Consider the following 18,360-nt stretch of genomic DNA (forward strand, 5'->3'; position numbering starts at 1 on the left):
TCAGTTGATATCTTAATTTAAGTCCTTTCTGACTAACTACTAACCTATCAAGGCACTAACCTAATGTATGGTATCCAGAGCCATCCTCCCTTGATCTTAGTCCTTTCTGTAGGGGTTCAACTGATGCTGACCCTCTGGGTGAGTAACTGAGGCCTAACTGATCAGAAAATGCTATTCCCTTTGCCTTAGTGTTTTGGGATGGAACCATGACCTAAACCTGTGGTTTCTAAGACTTTGACCTCAGGACCCCTTTACACTCTTAAAAATTATTGAGGACTCCAAAGAGCTTGTGTTTAAGTAGGTTATACCTACTGATATTTACTATATTAAAATTTTAACATATATGAATATACAGACATAATTCATTATCTATCAGAGTGATGATGTCACTACACATCATGTAACCTCCGGAAAATTCTACTGCATCTAGTGAGAAAGAAAGAGGGGAAAGACACATAATGGCTTACTACCAGTATGAAAATGCTTTTGACTTTGTAGACCTTCTGAAAAGGTCTTGGAATCTCCAGGTGTCCTTTAATATTCTCAACAACTGCTGATCTAAATTATAACCTACAGAAGCCAATGCATGTCTGAACTTCCTAAGCACATGAGCCAATGCTTTTTACCTTACATTATAGTCAGTCACTTGCAAGCAAAAACATTCTCATACATTCGAATTTCCAGTGAGGGACCTCGGAGGAAGAGAGTAAGGTGGGGGAACAGCACAAAGGACTGTGGCACAAAATTATTCATCTGGGCAGCAGAAATATAATATGAAGCCCAAGGAAGGAAAGGTTCCAATTTATTTTAATAAACATGGCAGACATTGGAAAACACTGTCCTAGTTGTTCCCAAATAAGTGTCATCAAACTCCATGAGAAATTGAGGTTTCTCAGCTTCACTTCACTAAAAGATAACCAGATAACCAGGGCACTAGAACTAAAATCAAAACGTCAGTTTCATTAGTGTGTGTGTGTGTGCTCAGTTGTATCTAACTCTTTGCAGCCCCATGGACTGTAGGCCACCAGGCTCCTCTGTCCATGGAATTTTCCAGGCAAGAATGCTGGAGCGGGTTGCCATTTCTTACTCCAGGGGATATTCCTGACCTACGGATCAAAACAGCATCTTCTGCATTGGCAGGTGGATTCTTTACCACTGTGCCACAAAGGACTGAATAAATTTTTCATTAGACTTTGAAAATTCCTAATTTAGAAAACTACTTCTGGGGAAAAAGCATTAAGCTATTTAGGTCAAATATTAAAAAATTTTCCCATTATTCTCTATTCTATAGAGCTGTATTTTCTCTAAAAATGTGTCTAATTTGTAAGTCTCAGCTTTGAAACAAACTTTGGAACGTTCTTTTCTAATAGGCTGAATTTCTGATTTGTAGGATTACACAGTAATGTAATTTACCACTGCCTATACTAGACTAAACAGTGTCCCGTCAAATTTCACATCCACACAGAACCTTGGTATGTGACCTGTGTGGAAATACGGTTTTTGGCGATATAATTAATTAAAATGAGGTCATACTGGATTAATATGGGCCCTAAATCCAATGAGTGGTATTCTTATAAGAAGGGCAAATAAAAATACACATAGGGAAGGCGGCCATGCAAAGACAAAGGCAAAGACTGACTGATGCAACTATAAGCCAAGGAATGCCAAGGATTGTAGGTAACCACCGAAAGCTAGAAAGAGGCAAGGGAAGAATTCTTCTCTAGAGCTTTTAGAGGGAGAATGGCTTTGCCAACACCTTGATTTTATATTTCTGGCCTCCAGAACCACAAGAGAACAAATTTCTGTTGTTTTAAGGCACTGGGTTTGTGCTACTTAGTTATGGCAGCCCTAGAAACACATTTCCTAATTCAGTCAGTCAAAAATTCATTTGAACTCCATCACACTGCTTTTGGGGAAAATACCATGTTAAAATCAACCAGAGTTTCACCTTATATTCATGCTTTTTAAAAAAAATTGTACTAAAAACATAACAGAATTTACCATTTTAATCATTTTAAAGTGTACAAATCAGTGGAATTAAGTCTATTCAAAATGTTGCTTGCACCCATTTGTAATCCACTCAGTTGTGGCTATTAGACAATCAGGAAACAGGCAAGAGCAGAATAAGACTTAGCAGAAAAATAATCCATTACCAAATTTGTTCCTGTTTACATCTAGTGCTAATGAGGAGAGTCTAACCCCAGAAAAGCCAGTAAATTTTTGCCTTATTACATTGAAAGTGTGACTAACCAGAGGAAAACTAAAGTCCTAGGAAGGCTAAATGTAAATACACCATTATTAGAAAAACTCAACTTTTCTTCATTTAGTAATTCATTTCTGATAAACTTTCATAACTTTTATAATGAAAATCATTATGATAGCCAAATATTTACCCATCTTTTATGTTAATTCTCATTGTAAACTCTTAGTTTTCATTATTAAAATATCAGGAATGGAGAGAATAAATCCCTGGGCATTTCTAATTCTTTAGGTACAAACCTTTAACTTTTTTACTTTCTCTCCTCTCCCACCTCTGTCTCTATATGTTCCTGAGACATTTATCAAGGTTTGGGAATACTACTCTCTTTCTACTTTCCAGAAAGCCTTCTTTGTTGTAAACTTGATTCCAGGATGAATTCTGAAGAAATGTCACATGGCGTTAAGAAGCATGTGCATACCCAATATTCATTCAATAACCAGCAGTAAAAGAAAAAGTCACATTAGACAGTAAGGTCGCTGGACTTTTCCTGTGTAAATTTTGTTGTGTACATACATTTTTTTTACAGATTCCTAAATTCAGCAGAGATGAATACACTTGAAGAAAATTGTTGAAAGACAAGCATCTATTACAATTGTCCAGTTTTATTATAACATTACTTTTCAACAATTTTAGTAGTTTTAACAAACCTCCATATACTTTAAAAGGCTTAATTCATCTTTACCCTTCCCAATTAAATTTTAATGAATTTTACCATTACTGCTTTTAAAGATACAGAAAGTCTCTTGCTTTCTGTCATTTGTGAAACGAAATTGCCAGTTTCTTTCCATGAATAATAACAGAATACTCTAAATTGAAAGGGTGCTTATCTACCAAATTATTTAAAGGATATAGAAAAAGGCCCCAATTTATTTAAGGTTACAGAATCTTAGTGGACAGAATTAGAATTTCTCTAAAAATACAAGATATTTAAAAATCATTTCAGATTATGGGGCCTTAGAGGGAATAAAGATAAGAAAGGTAAAGTAACCAACTATTTGCTTATCTTTGTTTGAATTTATACTTTCCATATATACCTCTCATTTAAACTGGTTCAGAATCCACAAGCTCCCAGGCTCTATGGTGATAGATCATTATAGGAAGTGGGATCATGAGCTGGCTTCAATTTTAAATCCTGTCAAAAATACTAGCAATACATACTCAAAAGTAATTTTACTAATTAATTTTATTCTACCTCAATTCCACCCATCATCTCCTATGTACTCCCATTATTTTTTTATTTTTTTTATTTTTATTTTTTTTATTTTCCATTATTTAAAATGAAATATATAACAATATGAATCTTCAGTTAGGGATTAGTCCACGTTCTAGTTGGCATAATAAAACTCATATAACCATCAAATTGAGATGTTCATTGTGTACAAATGATAATTATACTTTTTTTGGGACATATTTTCATTTTTTATGCTTCCCAGTTTTACTATAGCTGAGAAGAAAAATTGTACATACATGGGTGTCCATGTTTTATTCAGAAGTTGAAAGGGCTAGAAAGAACTAAGAAACCTATGTGAAATAGCCACAGGTGATTAATAACACTTCATAAAATATACATGAAGGTAAGTGTCAACAAAAGCTATTTTCATGGTAATTTCTCATCCCACAAATACTGAAAGGAAAATTGCCACCACCAGGGTTCTATTTCCAGTTTTGTGATTGTAGCTCAGGTGGGAGAAACATTCTCTAATCTCATTCTCTAAGATTGGTGTTTTTCAACTAAAAGCAGAGCCTCTAGCGAAGAAGCCTGATGCCACAAAACCATGGGACAGAGGGAGGAGCAGAAGCCTGTTATTTCTCAAGGGGCTCTGCCGCAGGTTCCTAAGCTTCGCCAGTGAGGACCCTCCTGTAGGTACAGCCTTGGAGTTGGGAAATCCTCGGGCAGGTCGAGTCGACTAAAAAAGCAAGCGCGAAGATGTGGCAGGATAGGATACCGCCTCCCTCGCTCACCGCGGGCTGTCACAGTAGTTGGCGGTTGTGCCACTCACGCAGGTTTCTAAGGCACCTCCAGGCTCCCTGGAGCCTTTTCCCCTTCGGTCGAGCGGGCTCCGTAGCCCCAAGAGCCGGCCGGAGTCGCGGACAAACGACGAGGAGCCGGGCTCGGCAGGGGATTGCTTCTGTCTGGGGCTCGGCGGAGCCTGCGTTCGTGTCTCGCGCGCACTCGCTCCGCGTTCTCCTAGCCAATCCGGCGCTACTCGCGCGCCCAGGAGCGTTCCGCGGTCCAGTTTGGGCTGGGCCGGCTCCTTCCCGCTCCTAGCACTTCGCAACCGAGCGCTCACTCCTCCCCTCACTCTCCACGAGTTCCACGATTCGCGGTGTAGCTCCGCCCCTGGCCCGAGTCCACCCCCGCAATCTCGGGAGCTTGTGCTCTCCTTTCCCCTCAGTCTCCTGCCGACTAGCCGCGCTGGGTCTCGCGCACCGCAGAGCGGCACGAGTCTCTGCCGCCTCGCTCCTACGCCTCCGCGCGGTCTCCCAGGGCAGCCACCGCGTTCCCCACCCGCAGCCCTTCGCCTGCGACCCGAAGTCGGGGTCCCGCGCCCTGACTCCGCCCCCCATCCCCCAGCGGACTCGCGCGCTCGGGGCCCGGCCTCTCACTCACGCAGGCCGCGGAGCGCTCGGCGGCCTCCCCCTCCTTCCCTGCTCGGCTCGCGCTCCCCGGGCACTCTCGCTCTCGCGCTCTCCAAAGCGAGCGCGCTCCCGGCCCGCGCGCTCCGGGCTCTGGCTTCTCCCGGCTCCTGTCAGTGCGGTGACTGCGCTGGGAAACATGGCGACCGAGGGAATGATCCTCACTAACCACGACCATCAAATCCGGGTTGGAGTCCTCACAGGTAACCGGGGGAGGAGGTCCAGGACCGCCGCGGCCGCTGTCCCCGGCTTGCCTCGGGCTTCTTGCCTGTGATGACCCTTCTCTGCGGCCTCGGGAGAAGGGAAGGCAGAGGAAGGGGACGGGGTGGGGGGGGCGGACGTTTTTACAACCGCTGAGAGGTGCTGGGAGGTTGGGGTGTTCCCGCGGGGTCCCCCGGGAGCTGGGGCCGATCCCGTGGGATGTCAGGCCCCAGTGCCTTCGCAGCCGAAGTCCTGGGCCCCTGGGGACCGAGGGGCCGGTGCGGCGGGCGCTGCGGGGCTCCTGGCTGCCGGTGCAGGCGACGGGATCCCGGCTCCGCAGTCTGAAGCATGCCGCTCTCGGCTGGCCCGCGCGCTCCCTCGGCTACTGCTTGTCCCAGAGAGAGGGGAATCCCTTTTCCACCCCCTCCCTCTTTTCCCTTCCCCCTCCCTGGGCGGCCCCGCGCTGCTCTAGCAGTGCTTTCGCGGGGCACCGGCCACAGACGACATGGGTGTTCTTTAGGCGAAACTCCGCTCGGTCTCAGGCTGCCCCTCGCGAGCCGGGAATCCCCCCTGCCACCCATGGGACACCCCTCGTCCCCCCCATCCCACCCCGGGAGGTGGGGATCGGCTCGCACCCGGACCTCGGAAAGTGTTTGCATTCTGCCTTCCCAAGTGGAGGGCCCTCTGCCCGCCTCTTCGTTTTCTTAGAGGGGAGGCTGTAGCCTGCGACTGGGGATCCAGCCTTTCTACTTGAGAGGGAAGGATTCCCCTGCTCGGGCTCCCTGTCCCCCTCCCTTCTGGGACCTCCCCCCACCCTCGCGAGGCTTGTGAGGAGCGCACTTTTCCCGGGTCGCGTTTCCCTCCCTCGCGGAAGCCGTGTGTGCTCTGCATGTCTGATTCCGTTGCGTTGTATTTGGGTAATATCCCTCAGTTCGGCGACAGGCAGTTGCTGCAGGGCATGACTTCCGAGATGAATAGCAAGCCGATGTGTAGGGGTTTCTGCTGTGGTTCTGTAGTTGGTAAGGTTTCTATGTGATTGAGTGGCGAGGTGGGGGTTAAAGAACTATATTTGGAACCTGAGAGCTTAGTTCGGAGGGAAGGAAATCCAAGACTTACTGATTTTGGAAAAAGAAGCGATGTAGACGGGAATCCTCATGTTCTCCCCCCTCTCCTTCCCCCCGCCTCACCACACACACACACTTTTCTTCCCCCTTGTCAAATTCTGACAGGTTGAGACGGTGCTCGAGAAGGGACTAAATTGAATGAGACTTGCTTTATTATTATTATTAGGCAGAGAAACATCTCTGTTGATAAGATAAAGAATGCAAAAGCTTAATTTGGCTGCTGAGTTTTATGAAGAAGATATTCATGGTACCCCTTGTTCTCTTTTAAATAACTGGGTCGTCTTTCTCTGATGTTGTTTCCAGATGTTAATGGTAATTTACTGAATTTTCCTATTTGAAAATCCCTGCGATAGAGAAACTAGTCTGAATCTGTTTCAGGGAAGGGAAACCACCTCCCACCCTCACTATTAGAAGATGCGCTGTTCGCTTCTTTTGGTGCTGAAGCTCTTGCTTTGTGTGAAGATTCAGTTGTAACTCAGAAATCTTGGAGTTGACATTGCTGATTTTTAGAGTCTTTTTGCGGGGTGTGAAATTGTACACCGTATATCAGCCCTCAACTCTCACTTTAGAATTTAAAATTAATAGAGTAGTGAGAGTCAAGTTTAATAGAACGCAAAGTGGGTCAACTGTCCACGGAAATGAAAGGTCATGAATGTTTTCAAGTTAAACCATAGAGATTTTTAAAAAAAAAAACTTTTTTTATTATTTAAGCTTTCTCTGATCGTTTTATTTAATGAATCAGCTTACCTGAGTCAAGTGACGTAGTAGATAGCTGTTGTACAGAATGTTTTGAAAGGTGCAGCCCAATAGGGATGACATTGATACGCAAAAAATAAAGAAACATTGTATGTAATTACTGTGCTAAAATTGTCTAAATAAATTACTTGTGTGATTGAAAACTAAATGTAAAAGGTATTCGTTACTCAGATGGATTAGGAGTAAATGTGATTACTTAAAGAGAGAATTTGTTATGTTTATCAGTGGTAAGAAGAAACTGACATTTTTAAGGGGAGATGAAAGTCAGTTCAGTGGCAGCCTTATAAATGAATATGTTGCTGAGGTTGAGGCTCTTGAGCAGAATAAAAATGTAATGCAAAGGCCCTGGCATACCTAGGTAGGATAGGTAGGTGGCACAAGCAGAATGTCAATGAGAGAAAATAACTTTGGCAGTGGAATTAAAGACAATAGATTGTCAAACTATCTCATGAAAATGAAGTACAGTAGTTTAGAGGGGAGAGTCTGGGGTCAGGAATGAGGATATAGCTGAAGGAATGGAAAGGAAGGTGCACATTTGGGAGAGATGGTAACAGAGGACAATAGGATTTGGTGATAAAATGGATATTTGGAGTCAGAAATAATTCTGAGAGATTTTTACTTAAAATTATTAAAACAAATATTGTCTGCTATGTTAGAGCCTGGAAACATGGAGAAGAATCAGAGGAACGAGTGCCAGCTCTGTTTGTGAATAGTGGATTTTACTATGAATAGCTTAATATTTATGATCTTAACATTCCACACACAGTGAAAACCTACAAAAATAAAACTATTTTGCACAATTTTGTCTTGTATAACTTCCAAGTATTGAATTTTACTATGTAAAATTATTCTTTACTGAACTTAAGCAGATACTATGATTTCATATTTAAGAAAATTGAATTGAGGCCACACTTGAAGCCATGTTTCTTGAGTTATAATTTGTGGCTCTCTTAAAGGTGGAGGGCTTGTTTTATAAAATATCCTCTTCATGTTTCATAATAGTGATTTTAAGTAATTTATGTAAGTCTGTTTTAGAGAGGTTTTTACATATTTTAGAGGAAATGCACACATTTTACAATATGTTAGTATTTTGGTGAATTGTGTTGTCATTTCTAAAATCTTTAATTGAGTTCTTTGTGATATCTTTGCTAATCTCTTGAAAGATAATTTTTATACCATTTTGAAACTTTTCATCTTTTGGATGTTTTTGTAATCCTGTCTCAGCTATAAATTTGGAAAATATGGTATACAGCTATTGAAACTTATCAAATCGATTAACTGTTAGAATTTTGAAAGAATATAGTAGGAAAATATTTAGCAAAGGCATTTCTTTTTTCTATCACTGTCTTGAATCATTCAGAACTTGGAAATCAGTATGATAATTAATGTAACATGGATATTTTAGTTACGTTATTTTTTTGGTCAGGTAAAAGGGAGCATTTACATAGGCTATCATGGAAACATTTTATGTTGAAGATTATTGTCCATCTGTGAAAACAGTATCTTTATTAGTAACTTTTTACGTTGATTTATTAGAAATGAAAGTTATGTGATCTTTAGTAATCTAATATCTAGTTTTTAATATATCAATTTCTAATGTTCTCTATTACTATTTATAACAGACTAAAGACAGTGTGATGATGAATAACATGAGGCAAGTAAACAAGTACTGTTGCTTTGAGACTAGAAATGAGATGTAGGACAGGACAGATGTAAGAGTTTTCTTTTTTCTTTTTTTTTTTTTACAACCTCAGTAGTTATTATACTTAGTCTTAACAATTACACAGCAGGTTCACTATATCAAATGTGTCACTTTTCACCGTTTTTTTCCCCCTATTTCTGAAGAATCTGTTTATTAGTTTATTTCTGAAGAATCGGTTTATTAGCAGACTACTTCTACCTCTATAAGTTCCATGGAAACATCAGGAAAATAGAGTACATATATGTTTGTGATACAGGAATAGATTATGCCCCGTTGGCTGTTTAATATCATGTTAGCTAGGCACTGCTGATGTTTGGTATACCAGAACACTTAGCTAAAGATAATAATCCGTTACCTAAATTTTCACTGATAGTGACATGGATGAGAAAAAGAGGCAAATACTTAGGAAAGGCCTTTTTAAAATCATGGTTTTGCTCTAACAATATACATTTTATTGCACTAAGTTGTAGATTTGTAATTAGCAAGAGATATTAGACATATATAAGACTAGATAATAGAGATTAGATGAAAGACTAATTGTAGACTAGAAACTAAAATATTAGTTACATTTAGGGAGTATTTCAGTCATTTATAACTAAAGTCAACATATTAAAAAAACAAGTTCTAAGCCAAGGGTTTAACAATCATATGACTCTGGAATTGTTCATTCATTTATTTCATTTCATTCCTCATGCCTATCTTTGTATATTATGTGTGTCATTATTATTTTCTGAAAAGCCCATTTATTGATAAAGATATATAAATATATCTTTTGAGAATAAATGCTGTCATTAAGTAAGGCAAATCACTATGGCAAACAAAACCTGTATCCTACAAACTGGAATTGAGTGTACTGTCAAGCATACCAATATTGATCTATATGACTGTTATTAAAAAGAAGCTTATTTCTCAAACTAGGTCATTCCTTCATGAATTTCTGATTGGAAGCAATGTATTAGTGATTAAGAAATCATTACATTAGATTCTGTTGAATACATTTAATACTATTACCTTTGATCAAAGACTTTATAAACTAGTAGTACACAAACTTAGTTAAGAGTTTTAACTATATTAAAGATACTTATGACTATTTGACTTTAACTAGGGTATGTGGTGGAGAATCAACAGCCTGTTATTGGGGAGGAAATGATGAATGAATCTGTTTTTCTCTTACTGGTGATAGATTCCTGGTTAAGGTGAATGGGGTGCTTTTTTGAAATAGTGAGTAAAATAGATAAAGTCTATACTTTGCAATTGTAAATAAGATTGAAAAATAAGCTTATTTAGAATTTGAGATGTTAAAATAAGGAAATCCTGAGAAAGAAAATAATGAAACCACAAGGGATATCTTCCTTTACATCTAGGCAGAGAAGAAAAACAGATTATTTAACTTGTTTAAAAGCAATTGGTGGGAAGACCCAGAGGAATTGGGTGGAGAGGGAGGTGGGAGGGGGATCGGGATGGGGAATACGTGTAAATCTATGGCTGATTCATATCAATGTATGACAAAACCCATTGAAATGTTGTGAAGTAATTAGCCTCCAACTAATAAAAAAAAAAAAGAAAAAGAAAAAAAAATTACACACACACAAAAAAGCAATTGGATCTGTTCTTAATATGAATAGTGTGCAACCTTACTTAATTTTTGAGTGACCTCTCGGAAAAGCAAATGTCTAATGAGGTTTGTGATGTAGAGATTCCATCCAGGTGGTTTAATGAGTTTATAAGTGAATTTGTACTTAATCAGTTTAAACTGAGTATGTAGAACTTCTTGAAGATGTTGTAATTAAACAACTGCAACAACTTTTACAATAGTTTTGCCAGTAAGTATACATTTTGAAAAAACGGGCTTAAATTTACTATGCCTTAAAAAATGTCCTTATTTGAAAAATAAAGGAGCAAGGAAATGTGAAAGGAGCATTACACAATTTGTGCCCTGTTTCTCCAAGTTGGGATACATGACATTGAACACAGATACTCTAATGATTCTAAGCCTTAGAATCTAAGCTATGGAAACAAACATAATAATTTCTGAAATATCAATTTCCTGAAATATCAATTTTTAGATCAAAATTGATCTAAAATATCAATTTTAGAATGTAGTATTTAAACCATTTTAATACTACAATAAGCATGAGTAAATCAGGCACGAATGTAGAATTTTGAAGGAGCTTTTAGATAAAATTAAACTTCAAAAACATTTCAAGTGAACCTATTATATAACTTCAGACCTCATTGTTCTTCTGTTATTGGTGCTTGGTGAGGAAAAATTAAGGAGCATGGGGCCATAGCAAGAACTCTAGAAGACTCATTCTCTAATGCTAGTCTGGCCAGTGAAGTTCTGTAATTCTCAGCTTTTCTCACTATTAACGTGAAGGAGGCTCTTATGGCAATATATGTTTCTATCCTTTAGTATCTGACTAGCTGGAAAGAGAAATGTTGGATAGCAGGCTTAGTTTTTTTCTTTTTTGGTTTTATAATGGAAATCATTATGGGGGAGGGGTAGATTATGCATTGAAAATACAAGAGAATAAGAAATGGAAGAAAAGATGAAAAATTTCAGTGATTACATTGTTAGTATAAGCCTAAGGGAAAATTTTTAGATTTTTTTTTCATTTAGAAATTTTTGTGGTGTCACTCACAAAAGTAACAGTAAATGCAAAAAGGCAACCTGGTTGTCTGAGGAGGCCTTACAAATAGCTGTGAAAAGAAGAGAAGCAAAAAGCAAAGGAGAAAAGGAAAGATATTCCCGTTTGAATGCAGAGTTCCAAAGAATATCAAGGAGAGATAAGAAAGCCTTCCTCAGTGATCAGTGCAAAGAAATAGAGAAAAACAACAGAATGGGAAAGACTAGAGATCTCTTCAAGAAAATTAGAGATACCAAGGGAACATTTCATGCAAAAATGGGCACGATAAAGGACAGAAATGGCATGGACCTAACAGAAGCAGAAGATATTAAGAAGAGGTGGCAAGAATACACAGAAGAACTGTACAAAAAAGATCTTCACGACCCGGATAATCATGATGGTGTGATCACTCACCTAGAGCCAGATATCCTGGAATGTGAAGTCAAGTGGGCCTTAGGAAGCATCACTACGAACAAAGCTAGTGGAGGTGATGGAATTCCAGTTGAGCAATTCAAATCCTGAAAGATGATGCTGTGAAAGTGCTGCACTCAATACGCCAGCAAATTTGGAAAACTCAGCAGTGGTCACAGGACTGGAAAAGGTCCGTTTTCATTCCAATCCCAAAGAAAGGCAATCCCAAAGAATGCTTAAGCTACCGTACAGTTGCACTCATCTTGCACACTAGTAAAGTAATGCTCAAAATTCTCCAAGCCAGGCTTCAGCAATACGTGAACTGTGAACTTCCAGATGTTCAAGTTGGGTTTAGAAAAGGCAGAGGAACCAGAGATCAAATTGCCAACATCTGCTGGATCTTTGAAAAAGCAAGAGAATTCCAGAAAAACATCTACTTCTGCTTTATTGACTATGCCAAAGCCTTTGACTGTGTGGATCACAATAAACTGTGGAAAATTCTTCAAGAAATGGGAATACCAGACAACTTGACCTGCTTCTTGAGAAACCTGTATGCAGGTCAGGAAGCAACAGTTAGAACTGGACATGGAACAACAGACTGGTTCCAAATAGGAAAAGGAGTACATCAAGGCTGTATATTGTCACCCTGCTTATTTAACTTATATGCAGAGTACATCATGAGAAACACTGGGCTGGAAGAAGCACAAGTTGGAATCAAGATTGCTGGGAGAAATATCATTAACCTCAGATATGCAGATGACACCGCCCTTATGGCAGAAAGTGAAGAGGAACTAAAAAGCCTCTTCATGAAAGTGAAAGATCAGAGTGAAAAAGTTGGCTTAAAGCTCAACATTCAGAAAACTAAGATCATGGCATCTGGTCCCATCACATCATGGGAAATAGATGGGGAAACAGTGGAAACAGTGTCAGACTTTATTTTTCTGGGCTCCAAAATCACTGCAGATGGTGATTGAAGCCATGAAATTAAAAGACGCTTTCCTTGGAAGGAAAGTTATGACCAACCTAGATAGCATATTAAAAAGCAGAGACATTACTTTGCCAACAAAGGTCCATCTAGTTAAGGCTATGGTTTTTCCAGTGGTCATGTATGGATGTGAGAGTTGGACTGTGAAGAAAGCTGAGCACCAAAGAATTGATGGTTTTGAACTATGGTGTTGGAGAAGACTCTTGAGAGTCCCTTGGACTGCAGGAGATCCAACCAGTCCATCCTAAAGGAGATCAGTCCTGGATGTTCATTGGAAGAACTGATGCTGAGGCTGAAACTCCAGTATTTTGGCCACCTCATGCGAAGAGGTGACTCATTGGAAAAGACCCTGATGCTAGGAGGGATTGGGGGCAGGAGGAGAAGGGGACAACAGAGGATGAGATGGTTGGATGGCATCACCGACTCGCTGGACATGAGTTTGAGTAAACTCCGGGAGTTGGGTATGGACAGGGAGGCCTGGCATGCTGCGATTCATGGGGTCACAAAGAGTCGGACACGACTGAGCAACTGAACTTCAGTTTTACATTTAATTTCAGACTCAGCTCACACTTCATTTCCTCAACAGAATCTTTCCTAGGAATTATTCTCTACGATAACGTCTTTCATTGTTTTCTTGTAGTGTTTATAAAGGTTTCTAGACCCTATAATCATGTACATGTGGGAAGCGGCAAGATCTGGTTTAAAGGAAAAAAAAAAAAAGACTTTGGAGTCAGACTTTATTTCAAACTCTGATTTGCTCTTTATTTTGGGAAGCTCATTTTACCTCTGAATTTCAGTTTCCTTCTCCAGAATGAATGTAGTGATGCTTACTTCACAGGGTTGTTAAGAACTAAGATAATGTATGTGAAAATTCTACTATATATGTCTAACTTGGATTATACATTCAACTCTTTAACAATGTGGGAGGGGTGAGTAGGGATACCATCACTTGCTCCCACTTGCCCCACAGTCCACAGCCGGGTTAAACTTTGTAGTCTGTTTTCTCTGATTCTCCCCTATCCAAGGGGAGAATTCAACCAACCTTGGATCACGTAGTACTACAGTACTTTAACTCAAAAAAAAGAAAATCCTAGGTGTAAGTGGATTGGTGCAGTTCAAACTATTCTTTTTCAAGTGTTAATTGTGTACTCAATAATCTTCTTTCCTCTTCATATGCTATTTTGGTGCAATTTGCTAATAACTTCATGTAGAAACATCTTATTTAAGGTAGATTTTACAGTTTTTGAAACAGGTGATTGTGTTCTTCACTTCTTTGCCCTTTTGTTATAGGATCTATTAATGGAATAGTTCATTAATATTAATGAAGTATCAATGATGTTAAAAAAGAAAAATTAGATGGTGTGACACTTAGTAGTTTAGGAAATAGTAGCTCAGCAATGTTTAGATAAACAAGAACTTCATTATTATTACTAAAAAGATAATTCAGGGTAAGTGGAATGGGGTTTAGTATTTTTCCATACATTTATTACTGTTGACAGGATGATATCAATGATGTGTATTTGAGATATTTCATATTATCAAATTTAATATATTATTTATATATTTTTATTTTCTCATATGTTTATATATTTTCTGATTTTTATATAATTAAGTTGATAGGCATAATCTGTGTAAGAGTTATTTTAGAGTAGTTTTTTAAACTGTTACTTTAAAAAATTAAAAATTGAAATTATAGGTGAAAGATTCTGAAAATGCTGTTATTTTGAAAGTTAATTCTGATAGGCAAAAAAGCATAAAATAGGAGTCAAAAGTTCTACATCTTTTACCACTTTCAAGACAGCATAACTGCATTTTACCCTAATTTCCTTAGCTTTGAATGGGAGAAATTATGCCACCTTATCCAGCTACTGTGAGGGAGACAGAAAACAATGTATTCAGTACTCAGTACCTACTATGTGCTTGGCTCTGTGCTAAAGTGAGGGATACCACAGTGAGTAAGACAGACACAGTCATCCTCTTGGAGATTATATTTTAGTACCAACATGAACATACTATTTAGTCAAGTTAGATTCTGACAAATCATGCTTCATTTATGTTGCATTTTGAGGAATAAAGTGCTTCTGTATTTTATTTGATGTGGATAAGTATAAGCACCAAATCTGTTTCACGTTAAGCCATTTTTGATACGAATTTTTAAACCATTACACATTTTCTGCTAAGATAAAAAATATTGAACATAATTTAATTATCTTATTTAATCAGGTTTAAGTAATTATAGCTAACATCTGTCAAGTTTATATATATACATGCATATTTATCTGGCATAAATATGTCCTGTTTGTGCTTAGCACTTAGCACATGTTATTTAATCTTTATAGCCTTTATAAGGAAATGTATTATTCCTTTTTATTCTGCCTGAGAAACAGAGATTAGGTAACTTGCTCAAGGTTACACCTGCAGCCCTGCCAGAATTCAAGCACAGGCCCAACTGTACTCTGAGCAATTATATTTCTGTATTCTGTTGTGAATACCTTTTATTGTGGTGTGTGGTGCTGTAGTTCTCTATAGTGTTTTCTGTTGTGACTTTACACATTTGCCCCCTTCCCTACTTCTAGTTTCTCATCTATTATAGATGCCTTTTTGTGGCAGTCAGTGGTAGACTATGAACCATAACTAACCAGTACAATGTTTCATGCTGTGTCTTTACAAAGAAGTATCTTTCTAACATTACAAAAAACATTTTATATTAACCTGTATTTTTAGTTTTTTAAGATCAGCAATGCTGTAACCTCTTCCCATAGGACAGTAGTTGGTCAGAGTAGCTATCCTCTTGAGATAGGGCATGTATTCTCCAGTTTCCCACAATTCCCACTTAACCTGTTTGTTATCTGCCTTGCCTGGTAGGTATTTGAGCTTGTGATTTTTACTCGTATGTATTCTGTACCTTCCTCTTTTTTCATCATAGTTCGGACAACTTTTCATATTAGTCGAAATAATAATACAGGGTTAATTGAGAGTTACCAAGTGTGAGATAATTTTCTGGAGCCTGCCATAGAACCTATTAATTTACTTAATCCTCATCATAGTGTCAATATCACCATTTTACATTAGAAGAAATTTTAGCAGAGAGAGATTAAGTAATTTGCTCAAATTACTGTAATAAGAGGCCACGCTGAGAAAAGGCCAAACTGTGAGTTGAACTGTTCCTAGGGCTTCCCTGGCAGCTTGGACGATAATGAATCTGCCTGCAGTGCAAGAGATCCGGGTTCGATCCCTGGATCAGGAGATCTCTGGGGATCTCTGGGGATGGCTATCCCCTGCAGTATTCTTGCCTGGGAAACTCCATGGACAGAGGAACCTGGCGGACAGTAGTCCATGGGGGTCGCAGAGTCAGACACGACTGCGTGACTAAGCACACACACAGGCTGTTCCTAGAGTAAAGCTCTTAACCTCTACAGTATACTCCTTGGCATTTAACAGTTCATAGAGATGCACATCTTTCTTTTTAATGTTTGTCACATATCATCATAGGTTACACTGTATTTAATCAATCCTCAATTGATGGACATAGAGGTTTCTAATTTTTCATGTGTCGTAAGATTAATTACTGTAAATAGAATTTTTGGGTAAACAGTATCTGCTTTTAAAATTTTTGATAAAAATTATGCCCTTTTTGGAGGACAAGTTTGTACTAATTGTATTAATATCCTTATCTTCATTTGGTATTATCTTTTTCATCTTTATGAGTTCTTTTGAGATACAACTCTTTCTTGAATTATATACATGTATTAGGAGTTCCGAGTTGCTCAGCAGTAAAGAACCTGCCTGCAATGCAGGAGACACAGGAGATGAGGGTTTGATATCTGGGTTGGGAAGATCTCCTGAGGGAGGAAATGTCAACACACTCCAGTATTCTTGCCTGGAAAATCCCATGGACAAAGAAGCAAAGGGGTCGTGAGGGCTACAGACAGTGGCAGATGGGGGTAGAGGTTTGGGGGTGTCCCAAAGAGTCAGATAGCACTGAGCAACTAAGCACAGCGCAGCACATGCATGTAACAGTAAGACCTTGCTAGTTTTTGCAACAGCTCTTTTATATTGCTTTATTTAAAGTTTTGTTCAGTTATGAGTCTTTAGTTTTCTTTTTCTTCAAATGATCCCTTCCAGTCCTAAGTTGTGTTCTAGTAGCACTTCTCTGGGAAATGTTATAATAGGTATGATATTAAGAGCTTTTAATGTGGTTAAATAAATATATCCCTCCTTATGGAGATTAACAGTATACTAGAGCGTATCAGGGGCTTCCCTGGTGGCTCAGACGGCAAAGAGTCTGCCTGCAATGTGGGAGACCTGGGTTCAATCCGTGGGTTGGGAAGATCCCCTGAAGAAGGAAATGGCAACCCACTCCAGTATTCTTGCCTGGAAAATCCCATGAATGGAGGAGCCTGGTGGGCTATAGTCCATGGGGTCGCAGTGAGTCAGACACGACTGAGCAACTTCAGAGCATATTAAAGATGTGAGTAATACTTCAGTTGTGGAGCCTGTTGAACGTTATTTAGTCTAGTGTTGCCACAACTTTTTGAAGGTGGAATGCTGTTTCAAGACAAAGGAGAATTCTGTTTAACATTTCTTTGGGAAATAATGGTTTTTGTCCTGAAAATGATCTTTTGGAAATCTGTATAACGTCTTTGTATTATTAATATTTTAGCTTTTTGCTGTAGAAACAGTGGTTTCCAACAGTAATTGCTACTATGAAAATTAATTCTTTTTTTCTGGATTTGCCTTTAAAGTGTGTATGTGTGTATTTCTTAGTTATCATCTCTTTTTTCTTCTTATTTTGACATTAAAAGATTGGCTGAATGTATTATTTTATTCAGAAAATCTATGATAGCAACAGCTAGTCTTGATTCTGTTACTACTGTATGGGGAAAGAACATTGGAATAAGTTCTGTTTTGGATTTTTCCAGTGAGTGTTTGGTATCATTATCTGTAAATGTAAAGATGAAGAGATGCTTTCTAAAATCTCCTTCAGTTCTAAAATCTTAATAATCTCAATCTCAGGAACATACCTCATGTTTACCATACTCTCACTGCTAGTAGTCACATTATCTATAGTCTGTTACTGACAGCAAAATTATTGATTTGAAATGCCTTCCTTGCTTCAAACAGGAAAACTGCTGGAAAAAAGACACTGACATTCATACCAACTGTAAGTGGAAATAATGTCTGTTACTTCCATTGCAAAATATATGCAATTTTATTTCATTCACTGTCACATGCTACAGAGAGTTCATATGGCAAAACACTTAAGATTTAGAATACAAATTATATACATGTAAGTATAATAACTGATTCACACAGTCAAGCTTAGAAGGGTAATAGTGGTTAAGAGGTTTTGAAGTATTACCTTATTCCTTTTAAATTTAAATTGTAATGATATGCCAGAGACCTGGAAAGCGAAAATTAGCAATCCCCACAAATAGTATGATTATTTTGCTGTTAAATATTTAAAATGAAGCTGTTGTAAAAATAAGACATGTAGCTTCAATGAACAGTATTATGCTTTAGCTTCATGCCTGGGTTTATACCTGAGTTAAGTGGAGTTTTTAGAATTACTTCTGTAAGCTCCAGTTTTCTCATCTCATGAAACGAGGAATAATCCATTGCTTGCCTAAGAGGGTTGTTTTGGTAAGTGAAATAAC

At 38.7% G+C, this 18,360-nt stretch overlaps 1 protein-coding gene across 2 annotated transcripts in view; it reads left to right on the forward strand.

The window, feature by feature from the left end:
• Positions 1 to 4,895: 4,895 nt before the first annotated feature.
• GPHN (gephyrin) overlaps positions 4,896 to 18,360 on the forward strand; it is a 526,040-nt gene continuing 512,575 nt past the window's right edge. For both annotated transcript variants that reach the window (XM_065940959.1, XM_065940958.1), the window contains exon 1: positions 4,896 to 5,100. In XM_065940959.1, the coding sequence (XP_065797031.1) occupies positions 5,037 to 5,100 (64 nt within the window). In that variant the 5' untranslated portion in view covers positions 4,896 to 5,036. The remainder of the gene's footprint in view (positions 5,101 to 18,360) is intronic.

Source organism: Muntiacus reevesi, chromosome 7 (genome assembly GCF_963930625.1).
Source record: "Muntiacus reevesi chromosome 7, mMunRee1.1, whole genome shotgun sequence".
NCBI classification, from domain to species: domain Eukaryota; kingdom Metazoa; phylum Chordata; class Mammalia; order Artiodactyla; family Cervidae; genus Muntiacus; species Muntiacus reevesi.